This window comes from Syngnathus acus, chromosome 1 (genome assembly GCF_901709675.1).
Source record: "Syngnathus acus chromosome 1, fSynAcu1.2, whole genome shotgun sequence".
Taxonomy (NCBI): Eukaryota; Metazoa; Chordata; class Actinopteri; order Syngnathiformes; family Syngnathidae; genus Syngnathus; species Syngnathus acus.
The window spans coordinates 10,925,297-10,941,784 of NC_051087.1; the positions used below are offsets into that span (position 1 = coordinate 10,925,297).

Below are 16,488 nucleotides of genomic sequence, written 5' to 3' on the forward strand. Positions count from 1 at the left end.
CTTCCAGAGTTGAGAAAAGGACCCACTCCTTATGTATGTTAAATAAATATAACTAAATGAATAAATTAAGCAAAACAATAAATAAATATAGGAGCCTTCCCTCCATATAATAGAAGGATTGACTCAAAAGGAGTAAAAAGTATTTTTGTCAATCGTACGACTTACTAACTTACATATAGTGCTCGTAACAACAAGAAATAAAATCCCGTTATATCTCACTTGTTTTTCTAACTAAAAGCTAGGTAATGCTTGCTCAAGCATTTATGCTATTAATGTTTTTTTTAAAAAACTGGATTTGCTTTAACTGCAATGTCCAGTTTCACAACACAAATTGACAAACACAACCTTTTTCTGTTTATACTATTGTATGCTACAACACAGTAATCTAACAATGTCTGCTTCTCAGTTCATGGGCACAGCACAATTAGCGAGTGTCCATTATCTGTCTTACAAAAAAAAAACCTCTTACAATATCATAGAAATGAAAAATGTATTTATATTCTGCACCGCATGTGCAATAAGTAGCGGCTTATAGTCAGAAAATTACGGTACTTTATCACGTTTCTCTAGTCTGCCAAAGAAGACATACAGTAAATAAAAGCTTAAGAGGTCTCAAAATTTGGGGGTGCTTAGATTTACTTTAGGGGTGCTTCAAAAGTGGGCTAGACACATCTATGGGCTCCACAGAGAAAGGCCTGAGCCACCATTCAAACCTGGATCCTTTTGACTGTAACACAAACACACTCTTAAAGTGACCATTTTGCTGTGAAAAAGAAGGAGAGGGGGGGGCGAGAAGACACAGGAGGTTGTTCTCTCAGTGCTCATCAGTTGGTTCATCCATAAACAGCGCATCATCTGCAGAGGTTTCTGATACCTGACAACGACACACATTGAATAAGACAAGAGGCCATCTGCTATGTTGACATTTACAGGTGCAAGAAAAAGTATATGAAGCCTTTTTATTGACTTTACCTGGATTCTTTATTAAATTGGCCATGGAATACTATGATCTGCTCTTCAACTGAGTCACAGTTTTCCTAAAGTAATTCCACACAGAAATTGCATATTCTTATGTTTTTACTGACCACTTTTTGTTTGTGCGGTGTTGAGCAGACAATTTATTGCAGTGATTTTGGTCAGATTACACACTGTTTGTATTAGGACCCATTAACGCAGAAATTTAGGTAGAGCTCGTGTCCTTTTTATTGCAATCACAGTATTTGATCTTACCCAATCTAAGTCATCCCATCTGGCTGATCTCACCACATCATTGTCCTCTGTGTACTCTGACATATCCTGCAAGCGTGGATTTAGGGAGTAGTAGTTTTAGCACATGCAATACCAAAAATGTATTTTTTTTCTCTAATGATAGACAGAAAAAAGAAATCTGACCAGCTCATCCTCCTCATTTGCGGAAAAGGTCTCCATCTTCTGGCTTACACTGCAAGATCCAAACAACACCAATAAGCAACTAAAAAAAAAGAACTTGCAGATGATTAGCTCGCATTAATATCATTGTGTTTAAATTGTGTCCTAGATTAAAGTTATAGTACATAGGTAATAATAATAACTTTGTATTTGAAGATGCAGTTTTTTGGAGGTGTGGGGGTGTGATAAGGGCTTGGGAAATCTGTATGCTTTAAAAGGATGCTATAAATAGAGTTATATTGGACAACAATTTTGTTTAAAAAAAAAAAAAAACGAACTCACAGGGACTCTTCTCCACTCTTTGTTCTCCCTGAAAGAAGAGTTAAAATCACGACACCACTTACAAAGAAAAGAAACCAGAGCAACTATTAAAAAAAACTGATATTTATGACTGCTTGTGGACTTACTGGACAACACTCCAACAAAACAACAAGCAGATACAAGGACAACCAATAAAGTGAAGCATCCAAAGACAACGGCTACTACAGGAACAGGGAGTTCATTGAGCTCTAGGTGGGCACAAGAACAAAAGAGGGGAGGGATGAAAATCATTCAATTCAATCCAAGCAGTAGGAGAACTGGAATGACATTACCTTTTATGTCTATGTACTGCTTATTGCTGCTGATGGCAGTGGTGTTGTCAAAGATGTCAGCCACTTCACAATGGTACGTCCCTGCACTGCTGCTCCCGACAGACAGCAACAGGATGGACTGGTCTGGTGGCTGATTGACCACGTAGTAAAAGCTTCCTCGATCTTGGAGAAGAGTTTGGTTGAGGAACCACTGGAACCGTGGATGAGTTCCCTTTGTTGCCTTGCAGTAGAACCTCAGACCAATTACAGCATTGTTTTGTCCAATGTCGAAGTCATAGTGCATTACAACTGGCCCGCCAACACTTACTGTTGAGAAGAGACGAATGGAGAGATGTGGTTGGTCTCGCTGTAGTGGTGCAAGCAGTACCTTGTCCAACAAACCTACCAACTTGTAAGGGCAACCACCGACTGTATGCAACCTCGTCACTATTATTGGCTTGGCACTGGAGTGTCAAGTGTCTGTCCAAAACCAATGGAACCTTGAAGTTTACTTTTCTCTCTTCAGCTGTCATACTGAAAGCCAATTCTGTCCTGTTGTAGAGAGAAAAAGTGATGGGCAGTGTCCCTCTGGTTGACTGGCAGGTGACCACAGCGAAATAGTTGTTGGATTCCTCCTTCATCACGTTGAAGGAAATGTCAGGGTTGGACACCACATCTGAAGGAATGAAGATGATGAAATAGGGTATGTTAAGCTTCAGTTAAAAGAAATCCACTCCAATAACATACAGAGGAAACTACCGTGCTCAATCTGACACTGCCCACTCATCAAATATGGAATTAAACAACCAAGTAAATATTCCATTATCTATGTATTTGGGAGGTTTGTTAAAAACTGTAAAAATTGACAAAATTGTATAAACCTATCAAAACAAACTTGTATTAGAGTTTGTTTGTTTTTTACATTTGGGCACGGTACACTTGAAAAACAAAATAGTCCCTCCACCCTAAAAATTCGACATCGAATGACAATTAAATTAACCTTTGACTGTGATTTCCACTTCTGAGCTACTGGTTGTGAAGACTCGTGTTGTGTTGTAGCTGTTTGCAGCAACACACATGTACAAGCCGCTGTTTGCAGAGGTGGTTCTGAGGGTGACACACATCAGCCTATCTTAACTCACTTTGTTACAAACTCTTCCTTCCAGACATATTCATCCGGGAACAAAAAATATTCATCATTGGGAGATAGATAGCTGACCTGTTGATGACAAGCTGGTCATTTGCAACATTGTGGCGCGGCGACTGTAAGACGGGTTGACCATTTACTCGCCACTTGTAAGAGACGTAATTTCCTGCTGTGAGAGTACACCTCAGCTCCAGTGTCCTTCCCTCGAAGAACTCGGCGGCACCCGACTGAATGTTGACCTTTGCACCTGCAACTGGCTCTGTAGAACAATTGATTTTGTTTCTCTCGGCCTACAGTGATAACCTCAGTTTGCATGCCCCCCGCCATGTAATCCACAGCCAAGTCATAGAACCAGAACGAGTAAAATAAATGGCAAAAAGTGTCACAGGACTGTGAAACATATTTTTCTTCTCTAAATTGCCTAATTAAAATCAGGCATTTGTATAACATTTAAGATATTTCACAATGATACGATGTCACTGATTTCAGTTCCAATGTCCCGAGAATAGCAGGGGTCCGCTGTAATACTAAGATTTTAATAATGGCTGTATATGTATGCAACGAGTTACATATTATTTCCCTTGAACAGCAGAATCGCTCACCAATGACTTTGAGGTTGTGTGTATAGCTGACAGAGGGCTCCACTAGAGAATTGTTCTGCGCTCTAGCCACACACTCCAGGTTCCCCTCATGAAAAGTTTGGATTACAATGGAGAAGGACGCAGCTTGCCCATCCGAGGAAGTGTAGTACCCCAGCAACTTGTTACGGTTTCCCTCCCTGGGAAGAACATTTGAGGAATTTATGTTTGTATACAAGAGAAAACATTTGGTATGGTTATCGTAAAATACTCACTTGAACAACTCCAGTAGGATAGTTTCATTCTTAGGGTAGATCGTCAGATGACAATTAAAGACGTCAACGTCATTCAATAAAGCTACGGAAGGGCCAAACAACTCTGGACGTCCCAATGTCATACCTAATCAAAAATGGGATTAGAACCTTCACAATATCTAAAATCACTCATCAAATAAATACAACCCCATTTGTGACAAAGTGTTGACTTACTGCCTTCCTTGCTGCAGTAGCATGACCCTAAGGATACAAACAGTTGAAAAAAATATCAAGAAAAGTGCTGCAGTGTGCTTTGAATTCTTCTACTTACCCAGAAGCACGCTCACAAGAAGGTATGGAAACATTCTTGAAGAATATATTGAGGAAAATCTTGTTTATGCCATGTTGTAATAAAATGCCGTGAGGCAGTGCGTTAGGAGTTTTCAAAGACACACACAAGCACACACACGCAATTCATTGAAATGTGCAAATAACTGATAGCATGGTACTCCTCCCTCCCTCCCAGAGCCACCACCTCTGAAACATGCAGTAAAGCATGAACCAATCCTCACACCATGTGATGCTATTATTTCATATTCCTACAACAAATCGTGCATATCAACAAATAAGCCAAAATTAATGTTTGCTGAATTGAAAAAATAAACATTTAATTTTTTGAAGTCACAATTTATTTGTCAGAGATTACCAGTGTACAGTAATGATACTCTTTTAAATGTGTCTATAAAGGATTATTTTAATATCAACATAAGCAAGATAGATGAACAGAAAATATGTCAATAACATCAGAAATGTCAGCAGAAAATGAAGAGTCTGATGAAAGCTGCATTCTCATACAGGAATCTCCACATACTAGAAGAGGAAAAGGAAACAAATGTTGATGTTGGCTCGTTGAGTTTTCATTCAAAGCAGAAATTATCATATTTTTAATTCTGAATGGATTTTCAACTATTTTAATTGCATTTTACTTTCTTGTGTTACCTGAGTGTTTACACTGCGGCCTGTTGAGCATTTATCAGCCTATTTGCCCTCCAAGTGGAAGATAGGTACAGACAAAGGCAGTACATCAGAAGTGGCACTGGAAGGAAGAATACTAGTAAAATACAACCACTTACTTTGGGGCTGAACTGGAGCGAAGACCTGAGTAACATTGATGGAAAATGCACATTTCATTCTGCAGCCATGGAAATTTCTCCTCACATATGCAGACACACACTCACCTTTTTTATTGTCAATCATCATGTACACGCAGTAGCTGCTGACTGCCAACGTCAGGAGGAGAAAGGAGCAGAACACGATGGCGATGATCTCCGTTGTTACTTATGTCATAGAAAAAAAAGAAGAACAAAAATGAATTTGTGTATACGGTAAAGCAGCATTCAAATCAGTGATTGATAAGAAAAAGAACTTTTTACTTGCTGATGTTTCAGGAGATGCTGTTTCTTGGGGTCTGTTGTCAAGCATCCAGTCTGGTTAAGAATTGAAATGCATAAAAATAGTGTTTATGTAAAAGAAAATCAAATGTGGTTTACCGTCTATTAAAGGCATCATTTGATTTTTGAAATACAGGTACGTTCTGTAGTTTTGAACTTTCACCTTTGACTTGGATGAGGACAGCGTTACTCTCCAGCCAGGTGGCGGAGTCATCATATCTGTCCCTGACCCTGCATTTGTAATAGCCTGCGTCTTTGGGGTCCAGCTTGGCTAGAATAAGAATACGTCTCCAGTCCATCAGGGCATACTGAGGCCGGACCTGCTGCATCTTGGAGTTCATTTGTGTTTCAGAAGGAAGTGTAGCATTATTAAAAAGCCAAGAGACTAAAGGAAAAGATCCTCGACTGACATAACAAGTCAGTCTGGTCGCAGCCAGTTTGGAGTTCGATGTGTAGAGATAGTCAACTTCGACATTAACGTCACCTCCAACTGGCACTGTACAAGCAGGGAAGAATGCATTGTTCATTAAAAACACAAGAAACAATAAAGATAGTTCCGACACGGGAATTGCTCATACCCACGTCCAGCGTCAGAGGCTCACTCGTCAACTCCTGCACCTCATTTCTCACCCAACATTGAGCCGCGCCCATATCTAGCCCAGGGACCACTGATATGTTGAACCAGGCACTGAGAGAGTCCGAAGCTACAACGGAGGCCAACTTTTTATTGTCCACCGAAAGAGAGAAGTTGACTGGAGGAGTTCCTCTGGATGTCCAGCAGGTTACGTTACCACGGTAATGTGTTCCCTCTTTGAAGACGGAAAGAGAGATCTCCGGTTTCAAAAGATGGACTGAAGTATAAACAAAGAGAAAAGGACGAGAGATGACAAATAGTTCAACAACAGACGAAAAATGTTGCATTTACTTTGGAAAGTGACTGGACAAAAGTGTGCTGAATTCAACTTAGATTTAAAAAAAAAATTATCTATCGATTTTCATTAATCCTATTAGGAATTTTGAGAGGCAAGCCTTTTTTTGCTTACTACACTCGTACCAATTTTCAAAATGAAAACCCCTTCACATATCAAGAGGAAAAAAATCAGTCTGTGTCTATAGAAATAAAAAATCCTTATCTTTTTTAGCTTTTCTTGTAACCACATTACCGTTAAAGCTCTTCTATTGTGGTGAATGTAAACAACAAAGATGATTCCCATAGGTTGTTTGTTATTCTCCTTTATCACATGTTTTGACCTCTACAAAACCTTCCTCATAATTTTCTTAAAATTATAACAATGAAGGAATATCGTATAATTTGCTTAATTCGTAACAATGAAGGAATATCGTGTATCAAAAGCATTTGATTCATTTTACCAACAAATTTAATGCAGGTTTTAGTGCATTTTTCCTGGTTGAAAGTCAAAAAGTTCAACTTCCCACTTTCCTCGAATGCAGCATTAGTCCATTTTCAAGATTTCCGTGTCTTACCCTGACAATAAGCACTACCCAAGCCCTTGTGAAATCATGTCAAGTGTCACTTGACCTACTTTTGGACATAACTGTAATTTCACTATACCTTTGACTGCCACCTTGACTTCTGAGCTGCTGGAAAACCTTTGGACGTCCTGCACCCTGGACCATGCCATACATGAATAGTACCCAGCATGCTCCGCAGTCGCCTTTTCCATCACAAGCTTATTCCCAGTGATGTGAAGTCCAGGAGAGCTAGTAGAGGTAACATGCGTTCTGTTGAAAAACCACCTGTAGGAGAGGTGGGACCCCTTCGCAGCATCGCAGGTCAAAACCATTCTGGACCCCTCATATAGGACCGCAGGTGAGGGGTCAGAGTTCAACCTGGTGTGTGATGCTGGAGCTGCAAGTGAGGCGTTGGATAAGTGTGGACACCACTTTAAATGAGCATTTTGTTTTAGCTGGATACTCACTAACAACACTCAGTCTGATGACGTTGCTCAATCCCGTGCTTCCCTCGGTCTTTGCTTCACAATGGTACAACCCTCCTGATCTCACAGTCACCTTCAGTAAGAAGGATGCAGATTGGTTCTCTTGGAGATGTGTTCTTGGGTCGATCAGGCGACCATCCCTTCTCAGTTCATATATGACTGGCGAAGAGGAGTCGGGCACGTTACAACGGAAAACCACTTGGGAGCCAAGGTATGCCATGTCAGGACCATCAAGCACTGGGTGAGAAGCTATTGATCCACCTGAGGAAGTACATGACATGGACTGCTACTAGCATGAAACTGTTGATATATACAAAATCTTTAGTTTTTTATGTTTTTTTACAACATGTGTGTATATTTTTGAAAATGTTGATCATGGTAATTTGGAACATGGTATAGAGTATTATATTGTTTTTTTGCTTTTCAAATAGCTACTGATTATTTTGGGATCTAATATAAATATGTATTATTAAACCTTTTTGTACTCATTGGACATTAGATTTTTTTTTAGAAAAAAGAACTAAAACATACAGCAGAGCAAAATAATTTGGAACAGTGAATTGCATTTTCTTTTTAAACTAAATTGTTTCACTCACCCAAAAGTGGCAACAAAAAAAGTGCGTGTAAGTTCCTCATAATACTCCTTCACATTTATCACGACGCATTTTTGTCTTCCTGCTTTCATGTGCATGCGTGAATTCTACTGCTGTCATACGCATGTTAGAAACAGATAACAACTTAGTCGTCATCTTTGGCTTCATGCGTGGCTTTAATGATCACTACTTTGAATGTTCATACGTCTTACAAAGCACAACAAATGAAAGTGTTTCGATCCAATGAATGCATGTAAAAAGAAATTAGAAGCACAATTAGTACAGTAAAGCCATAATAACAATAATAATATTAGCACAGTAAAGCCATAATAACAATAATAATAACATAATAACAATAATAATAATAATAACAGTAGTAGGAGTAATAATAATAAAACAAAAATAATAAGGCTATTACATTGGTTTTTACATTGAATTGAGAAAGAACAAGAACAAATAGAGATTATTACATAATACTCAAATGCGGTGTGGTTAAGTGAAATGTTTTTGTTTGAGTGGAAGACAGGCTAATGGTCCTCCTGTTCATGTAGGTTGAGAGGGTGTTCTCTTAGCATGTAGAGAGAGCCTGCTTTTATGTCGCAGCATTGTCGCATGCTTTTTCACCAGGAAACGCTTATCTGAACTGCTCTGTGAAGGTGGAGAAAAAGAGTATATATTATTTTTGAAGCAGTTGTTTTATATAAAAAAATAAGAATAAGAGAGGTTGGTGAAATTAGGTCAAACAGAAAAAGTAATTGACTCAGATGGTGACCACATCCAAAATTCCACCATCCAAGAAAATAAATACATAACGCGGGTGTGGGCCTTGGAAACTTTTGACATTGAGCTGAAAGAGGGTCTAGAATTCAAAGGCTCCACAGGACCAGATCATCATTCAGCAAGATTTCACAGATGACATAATCCACTAAAATAGAGTCCAAAGTGTTTTCTGACTGTATTCTCAAACAGCAAATGTATTTTTGCCCTGTCCCATCTGTCCGCATGACTTACCATAACCAGCATATCTTTAAGTCTCTCGATAGTCTTTCGATTGGCTCTTCTTTGTGACAGATAGGAGGTTAAGATCATTCTGAGGAAAGAGAATGTTACATTTCAATCTCAGGCACTGTCAGAAAATCTAAAAATGATTTTGGATGATTTCATTGATAACTGTTAAAAGTGTTTGCTATTGTGCACATTAGGTGAAAAAGGAAATGTTTGTTTTTGCAAACAAGTCTCTCATTCTACCTGTCAGTCTACGGATTTCAGGTCATAATGCATATACGTAGTGTGGTTCGGCACCATTAAATTTGCATTTGGGGATGCATATTTTAGCGCTGACCGCCCCATTTTCCTCTCCTTTTTTTGTAGAAAACCTATATTGAATGTTTAATAGCTTTTTTTTTTTTTTTTTAGTTTTAGTTTCTTTTGGGGGGGGGTGGTAATTTTCATTTGTTTTCCACAAATAATTTCAATGGTTATCAACTAAATGCGGCTTTTCCGTATTTGTGGACTGGCACAGTCCCTATTTACCTCGAATAGCAGGGGTCAACAATTTATGACGGTAAATAGTCGTAGAGAAACTATTGAATGTTTAATAGCTTTTAAACATTTTCAAAAGTATTTTTATTTGTTTTTCCACAATTCATTTCAATGGGCATTAAATAAATGCGGCTTTTCACTATTTGTGGACTAGCCCAGTCCCTACTGACCACGAATTGTCAACACTTTATGGAAGGTAAATATTTTGTCTGTTAGAATGTATTTTATAATCCTACCATACAGTAGATTTGTCAAATTTGTGCACATTTAATATTTCATTCAGCTTATTTAACATTCATCCTGAGTTTCTTAATAAAGTGCTTTAAATTCACTTTGTGCATTTGAGCACGTGTCTATTGTATTTTATTTATTTTTTTAAAGTTGACATATGCAACTAATTAATTCACTTTACATGATTAGGCTTTAAAGAACAGCCTGGAAGTCACTTGGCCAGAAATTGTCTTTCTTTGTGTATGTCTACTGCAGTTGCTTTTAGGCATTTAAATAAAAAGGCAGAGGCCTTTGATTGTGGTTCACTGGACAGAGGACGGGTCCAACTTACATCTCAGCAAATAAGAGTGGCAGTGCAAAAGCCTCAGAGGTCAGGTAGCGGATAATGGTTTTTGCCACGTTTGGAAGACTTTCCACACACACTCCTACCACACTAACCATACTTGATCCATTTCCAAATGGGCCACAGGGGGAATGCTGTGAGAATCTGCCACACATACACGTAATGAAATTCATCAGTACGGTAGAATACAACTGCCAGAATAAGCCTCAAGGTCAAACTCTTTGGAACAGTACATGTTTGTGTCCACTGTGGGTTGTTGCTGGAAGAGGGTGAAGCCCAGCGTGGTGGCAGCCATGACAAGACCGAGCAGCAACATGAAGTGGAATAAAACTGAGGAGTTGGAGGCTCGAAACATCCTCCGTTCCGCCGCACAGCACCGCAAGACTGTGAACTGACATCACAGGGTTGAAGATGTGAACATCCATTTTATACATAATGAATCTTAACCATTGTATTTCTCCATGGACAGTTTTTTATTCCTAGGTTAACAATTATTACGTTAACAATGGCATGTTTTTTTTTAAATGAAATTCACTGTGCTCAGTTCATTGTATTTTCTTAAGGTAGAAACCAAAATTAGTCATTTTCACCAACCTTCTTGATGTAGAATGTCAGTATCAGCGTGACAGTTCCTATCAAAGGCAGCAGAGGGCAGAAGTAGACACCCACCCAAGACACCGTTTGAACGTAGACCAGATCTAGCACATTGATGGGGACCAAGAAATGTTGCTTCCCTGATAACCGGCCCAGTAATGATGAGTGGAACTTCTCTTGGATCAGCCTGATAGTCGATACAGAGAATGCTCTGATTAGATTGTTATTAGTTGCTTGGTACAACTGAGCTTTAAGTTCCAAAGAAGAGAAAAAGTGAGAGAGATGAAACAAACCCACTTCCTGGGATAATTGACGAGGAAGGCAGTGCAGAAAGTGGCAAGGAAGTTAAAGATGCAGAGTTTGTACATCTCGCTTCCAAATTGGTTCTCTGTGCACTATGAAACAGAAAGTACAAGGTGAAATGGCAAAACGGTGCACCATGTCAAGTCATACTTATTTATATATCCCTTAATAACAGAGAAGTCTCAAGCTCACAGTTGACAATTCAACATGGGGGCAAGGGAAAACCCAAAAGAAAAAAGAAGGCACTACTTTTCTAGGTCAGCTGTGGAGTAGGTGGGCCCCCAAGATGAAATTCAGTATCCCACCGAGTCCTTTATCAGTTAGAATTAGAGATGGGCGAGTTTTGTCATTGAAAGTAAAACAAGTCTTACTTGCTCATGTGTTGTTGTGTAGACAAAAAATAAGTAAATCCCCAATGAGGCAAGCTTCAAAAAGATGCTCCTAAGGAAAGACAATGAGAGCTGAGCCACGTGTGCATGCACGTGAGCTTTTCTGTAGTATGCTGTGGTTCTTACCTCACCAATGTGATATTAACCTGCATGGTGAAAGAATAGTCCTCAAAAAATGAAATTTTTCGGAAGATGGGCGGGAGGACAAGGTTAACAAAGGTGATGGTGATCGGCGGGAGGTACTGGAGAAGGAGTCTGACTAACCAGTAGTGGTTGCTCTGGAGAAAACATGGAGATAAGGCGGCATCACAAAGAGAAGGCTTTTCAGTGAGAGGTCAAATCCTGCATTTGACATGAGCTTCTACTACCTTTCCAATAGACTGTGATGTTTCACTTGCAAAGTAGAGAAGGTAGAATGCTCCACCCAGTTGAGACAGAACAAAGAGGTTGAGGATGATCCGGAGCAGGTAGAGACGCATCCGCTGCAACAATGTCCTTCTTGCTGCATACAGGGAGAAACGCTGTTCTTCCAAGTATAGCTGAGAACATAGAGAAGGTGTGTGAGTGCCATGAAGATTGAAATCAAATTTCATTTTAGCATTATTATAATAGTGGTACTTTGGCTTGAGTTTAATTTGTGGAATTCAATTCACTCAGACATAATTGAGTATTAGCAGTGCAGCAAATACATTGTAGAAGGATGGATCTAAACATTCCATACTGAAATGAATTGATATTTAGTTATTCTGTTTCACCAAAAACCAAAGCATTTATTGGTCACAGGTTTTTGATAGAGAAAAATCCCATTGTATTATATAAAACATATAAAAATCCTTTATTATAAGTGTAATTACTGTTCATTGGGACAAACTGGAAGTCCCGCCAATTTTGGCTTTCAACAATAAGAAAAATTACAACTTGTAACTCAAAAGACAGGGTCTTAGGAAAATGAAGCTTCAAATTTGCCTTATGAACCAGTAATTTTTGACTCCTCTAGATTGCACTCTCTGGTGAAAATTGATCCATGAAGTAAATTTGAAGCTTCATTTTCCCGTCACCAAAAAACATGTCCGTTGGGGCACATGTAAGTCAAAATTTTGTTCATATATAAATGTATGAAAATGTTGAAGGATTTGCAATTTCCATTAGTTGATGACTGAAATTATTCTATTCTAAATTTTGACTCAACTTGTGGGGACATTTAGGATCACATGCATGATGGTACTATTTACGTGCCCATTCACCTTGAGGTCATTCCTCAGGAAGCTACGGTTGAGCGTGGCTGTATCAGCATCCTTGATGGTGAAATCCCAGCCGCAAAAGATCTTGTAGCTCACATTCATCCTGGAACGCTTTCCCAGCATCCATTTGTGCTTGTAGCCAATGGTTGTTCTATTTACCATGGTTTAGAAAGGCAGTTAACAAGCAGGAGGAAAATCACTATACATTTATTTCTGCCACGTTTAAAGAGACTCATCACAGAGGGAAGCACATTTGTAGTTGTATCAGTTTTTCAGAACAGACGTTGGCATTTAAAAGTAAATTACTAATGACACTCATGTTAACACACCTTAGGGGGGTGTTAAATATTGAATACTATTGAATATTGAAGTATTACTGTTGTTCCAGGGTCACCATTGCAAAAATGATACTCACGCTCGCAGCGTAGCAAAATTATTCAGACTGACAAAGATTATTTGTTCAACCACTGACCTACGGATCTCCACAATGACACTGAGGAGGAGGATAGCAAGGATTCCAATGAGGTACAGCAGTGGAGTATTCAGGCAAGAATAACTGAGTGAACCACGTGTATAGAAACCATAGAAGACTGGAGAACGATCCAGGTAGCCCTGAGCAGAAGAAATTCAAGAGTTACAGTAAAACAAGCCTAAAAATAAACATGCACACAAACACATTGAAGATTACCGAGCCAAGAAAGAAATCCAGAACTGAGTCATTGCCTCCAAACTTTAATGCATCTGCAAATTCACACACAGCTCTTTGTGAATCGAAGTCAGTTTTGATTTATTTCCAATTTGACTGACTCACTCACCAGTTGTGTTGCCTCTACCATAAAATGCTGTAGGCCCCAGAATAAAAGCACATATGACAGCAGAGTTGACAAGATTCAAGTATACCAGGTATCTGAGGAATACAAAATAGGCATTTACGCCCACGCCAAACCGTCCTGAAACAGATCAATGTGAAGGTTATTCTCTAACATCATTATCGTCATCATCCATATACTGTTTGAACCAGTGGTGGAAAGCCGGGATCAGCAAGCCCATCTATGCTGGCCTAACACTAAGTGACTAGCATTTGCAAATCTAAATAAGTTTTTGTTCCACGAAAATGTATTAACTTATTCCCAAGATTGTATTTTCTTTAATTCAAAGTGTTTCTCTTGCTGCCATGTCAATTTGCTCAGGGTCTTCAAATGTAGTACTGTTGGCTAATGAACTTTAACTACGTACTTTGGGAATGAGATCATTTCTTTAACCAATCAGATTTCAAATTTGTCCTCCAATGCTGGCACACTGCTGATGATGTCAGCATCTTACCATCGGCTGATTGGTTGGTAAGAGCAAAACATTAAGAGATTTGCACACATTTCATAACCGGCATGTTTGGTAACTATGTTTTATTTCAATTTATTATCTTGTCTCAATATAAATATTATTTTTAACTGCTCCAGATGATATGATTTGATAGTGGTTATCTTCAGAGCCGGTTTCGTCCCCACTGAAGGCCCAGATACCAAATGCGCTGCCCGCCACTGGTCTCAACAATTTATTGTATACCTTCAATGACATGTAGCGTGTGCTTCCATGGTACTGGTCTTGAAATAGCTTCTCCCAACTTAGACCACACTCTCTTGTTGTTGGTGGTCTGGCTCTGCCTCCAAGACTCCCAGAAACCAATGTTGCTGGTTTGCATATTTCTTCTGTTCCTAAGAAACCCCAATATTTGTAATATTTTTATTAAAAAAAGAATTTAAAGGACAAACTGTTTCCAGTCAACACTGCAGCATTGTAAAGACATGCATGTCTTAAAATAACATAATAACCAACAAACAGTTATTGCAGAATTGTTAAGGTACATTTGGAGTGCAAAGTGAAGAAATAAAATGAGAAGCACGCAGCTTCACGTGAGGTCAGCCAGCCCACCTGGCATGTCTTTTTCCTTGAATGCATATGGTAAGATTCCTTAGTGGCTGAGAAGAAATGTCTCGAGGTCCTTTGGACATGTGCTCTGAAGCATCCTGCCTGCTCTGCTCAGGCCGGACCACCTGGTTACTTGGCAGCAGGTCAAATATCTCCATATGATAATACTCACAGGAATCTGACGAAAGGGTGGAACAATTGCTTTCTTCTGCAGTCAAAATAACATTAAAAAAATAAAATTAAAATGAGAGAGCAATATGATTACTTTGGTTGTTTGAATCTGACATGGGGGGAAAAAATCTCTAGCCTCCTACACACATAACAAATGTACAGTTTGGAATATAATGTTGTATTATTACCTGATAAGAATCTTGTAAACTTGACATTATTCTCCATTTTATCCCCACGAATAAACTTGTAAATAAACAAAATGTACAAAGGCACTATGCCCAATTCTTCACACAGAAAACATTTTCTTCTCAGCAGCCACCTTGGTTTGACAAGTTAGTTCCGCAATCTAAACCAAAATATCCTGTTTTGGACAACGCTCTTGAGACATACACAAAGTTACTCAGAGGCTGATCTAGCGTTAGCATTGCTCTTCAAAGTCGGCGCAAACGTCAGATAAGGCGTTATCTGATCGAAAAGTAAACCCCGATTCTACGGTTGGCAGGAAATCACATGACAGGATGCAAAAATAACATGGAGTGGTAATTTAACAGTGCTGCTAACATGCATCGACCAAGACCACAATCATAATTACACAATCTAATTGGATTCAAAGGCTTTATGACGTCTAAACCTCAGCAAATTAAAATTACAAAATTATAATAATAATGATAATAATAATAATGATGATGATAATAATAAAAGACAACACAGATTATTCATTACAATAGAAATGCAATGACAATTTATCCAGTGAAGTAACAGATAAAAAAAAAGATGCCCCTAAAAATGTAAACATTAGGTTCACCCTGTCATTTTCATCTTGTCAGCAAGCATTTTGCTTTTGTCACGTCACAGACAGTCTCTGCTTACAGTTAATTTCGCAAAACAATTGTAGGAGGTTGAGCAATTGCATTCCTGACAGCATGACATCTGCATCATAGATATGGAGGAAGAACAATACCGGTACATTCACTCATTTTGCATGTATTGATAGTCAGAACATAATGTTTAACATGGGCCGATTTTGCAAACTGTATTTTAGGAGTCACATATATTTTAAAAGTGATAGCAAATTCTTGTGTACTGATTAATGTGAAGGGCTACCAGTTTCATATACATTTTTGGCATGACAAATCCGCTCAAATTTCCTTTGTTAATGTTGTGAGTATTGCATGTTATTATTTATAATTTGTTATATTAATTTACGTGACACAATCCTGATCATGATTTCTCAGTCATTAGGAAACTTAGAACTGTAAATCTCTGTCACTGTTGACATTTTCAAATGATCACTTGTATAACAGACTTAAGAAAAAAAGAAAATAAAAGGAAAAAAAATCTTAATGTCCCGTCACTGGTGACCTACAAAATCTATAGACCAGCCCACCTGCTTCTCATGTGGTCCTTAGGGGCTACTGTTGCATTGCATAGCAGTAAAAATATATTTACATACATTTCTAAAATACATACATTAAGACTCTATTAAAATTAGCATTAAATTAGACTACTAAATGTGTTTTTAAATATAAGTATAGAATATTAATATTGTTCAAAAAGTGGTTCCAAATACCGGTGGAGCGAATCAGACGTAACCACTGTGAGAATTGCCTGGGGGTAACATAGATTACTCACTCATCAATCAAAGTGTCATGATATTGCTAAATACATAAATCCAGTGTTTTCTTAAGTAGAAAATGTTCTAAGCAGGATATAAGACGCGTCAAACTTAATACAGCATTGCACTTTTGCATTTTGTACAATGCCCCA

The 16,488-nt window shown here is 38.5% G+C and overlaps 3 protein-coding genes across 6 annotated transcripts; all 3 read right to left on the minus strand.

Moving 5' to 3' along the window:
* Positions 1-228: 228 nt before the first annotated feature.
* si:dkey-93h22.7 (Fc receptor-like protein 5) lies at positions 229-4,521 on the minus strand. 2 transcript variants are annotated; one of them, XM_037241353.1, is made up of 13 exons: positions 4,311-4,521; positions 4,214-4,240; positions 4,001-4,124; positions 3,750-3,925; positions 3,220-3,406; positions 3,001-3,107; positions 2,407-2,676; positions 2,022-2,327; positions 1,836-1,937; positions 1,711-1,738; positions 1,393-1,441; positions 1,231-1,296; positions 229-874 (listed from the first exon to the last, which is right to left on the minus strand). In XM_037241353.1, exons 1-13 carry the CDS (start codon positions 4,342-4,344, stop codon positions 815-817), a joined length of 1,536 nt encoding a protein of 511 aa, XP_037097248.1. In that variant the 5' UTR covers positions 4,345-4,521; the 3' UTR covers positions 229-814. The 2 variants fall into 2 exon arrangements, with proteins under 2 accessions (XP_037097248.1, XP_037097329.1); XM_037241434.1 differs by lacking the exons at positions 3,001-3,107; positions 3,220-3,406.
* Positions 4,522-4,651: 130 nt separating this feature from the next.
* Positions 4,652-8,123, minus strand: LOC119116385 (Fc receptor-like protein 5). 3 transcript variants are annotated; one of them, XM_037241826.1, is made up of 10 exons: positions 7,985-8,123; positions 7,371-7,649; positions 7,004-7,300; positions 6,009-6,281; positions 5,594-5,926; positions 5,413-5,466; positions 5,218-5,316; positions 5,113-5,137; positions 4,979-5,026; positions 4,652-4,849 (listed from the first exon to the last, which is right to left on the minus strand). In XM_037241826.1, the coding sequence occupies exons 1-9, from the start codon at positions 8,022-8,024 to the stop codon at positions 4,987-4,989; spliced, it is 1,440 nt and encodes a 479-aa protein (XP_037097721.1). In that variant the 5' UTR covers positions 8,025-8,123; the 3' UTR covers positions 4,652-4,849; positions 4,979-4,986. The 3 variants fall into 3 exon arrangements, 2 of the variants coding, with proteins under 2 accessions (XP_037097721.1, XP_037097638.1); XM_037241743.1 differs by having other exon boundaries at positions 4,979-5,075; XR_005096282.1 differs by lacking the exons at positions 4,652-4,849; positions 4,979-5,026 and having other exon boundaries at positions 5,107-5,137; positions 5,571-5,926.
* Positions 8,124-8,138: 15 nt separating this feature from the next.
* Positions 8,139-15,228, minus strand: tmc8 (transmembrane channel-like 8). The gene is made up of 16 exons (XM_037239400.1): positions 14,910-15,228; positions 14,554-14,758; positions 14,188-14,336; positions 13,440-13,574; positions 13,313-13,365; positions 13,097-13,236; positions 12,628-12,775; positions 11,752-11,922; positions 11,510-11,661; positions 11,366-11,435; positions 10,989-11,086; positions 10,692-10,878; positions 10,331-10,488; positions 10,086-10,241; positions 8,993-9,071; positions 8,139-8,629 (listed from the first exon to the last, which is right to left on the minus strand). The coding sequence occupies exons 1-16, from the start codon at positions 14,944-14,946 to the stop codon at positions 8,525-8,527; spliced, it is 2,043 nt and encodes a 680-aa protein (XP_037095295.1). The 5' UTR covers positions 14,947-15,228; the 3' UTR covers positions 8,139-8,524.
* Positions 15,229-16,488: the final 1,260 nt, after the last annotated feature.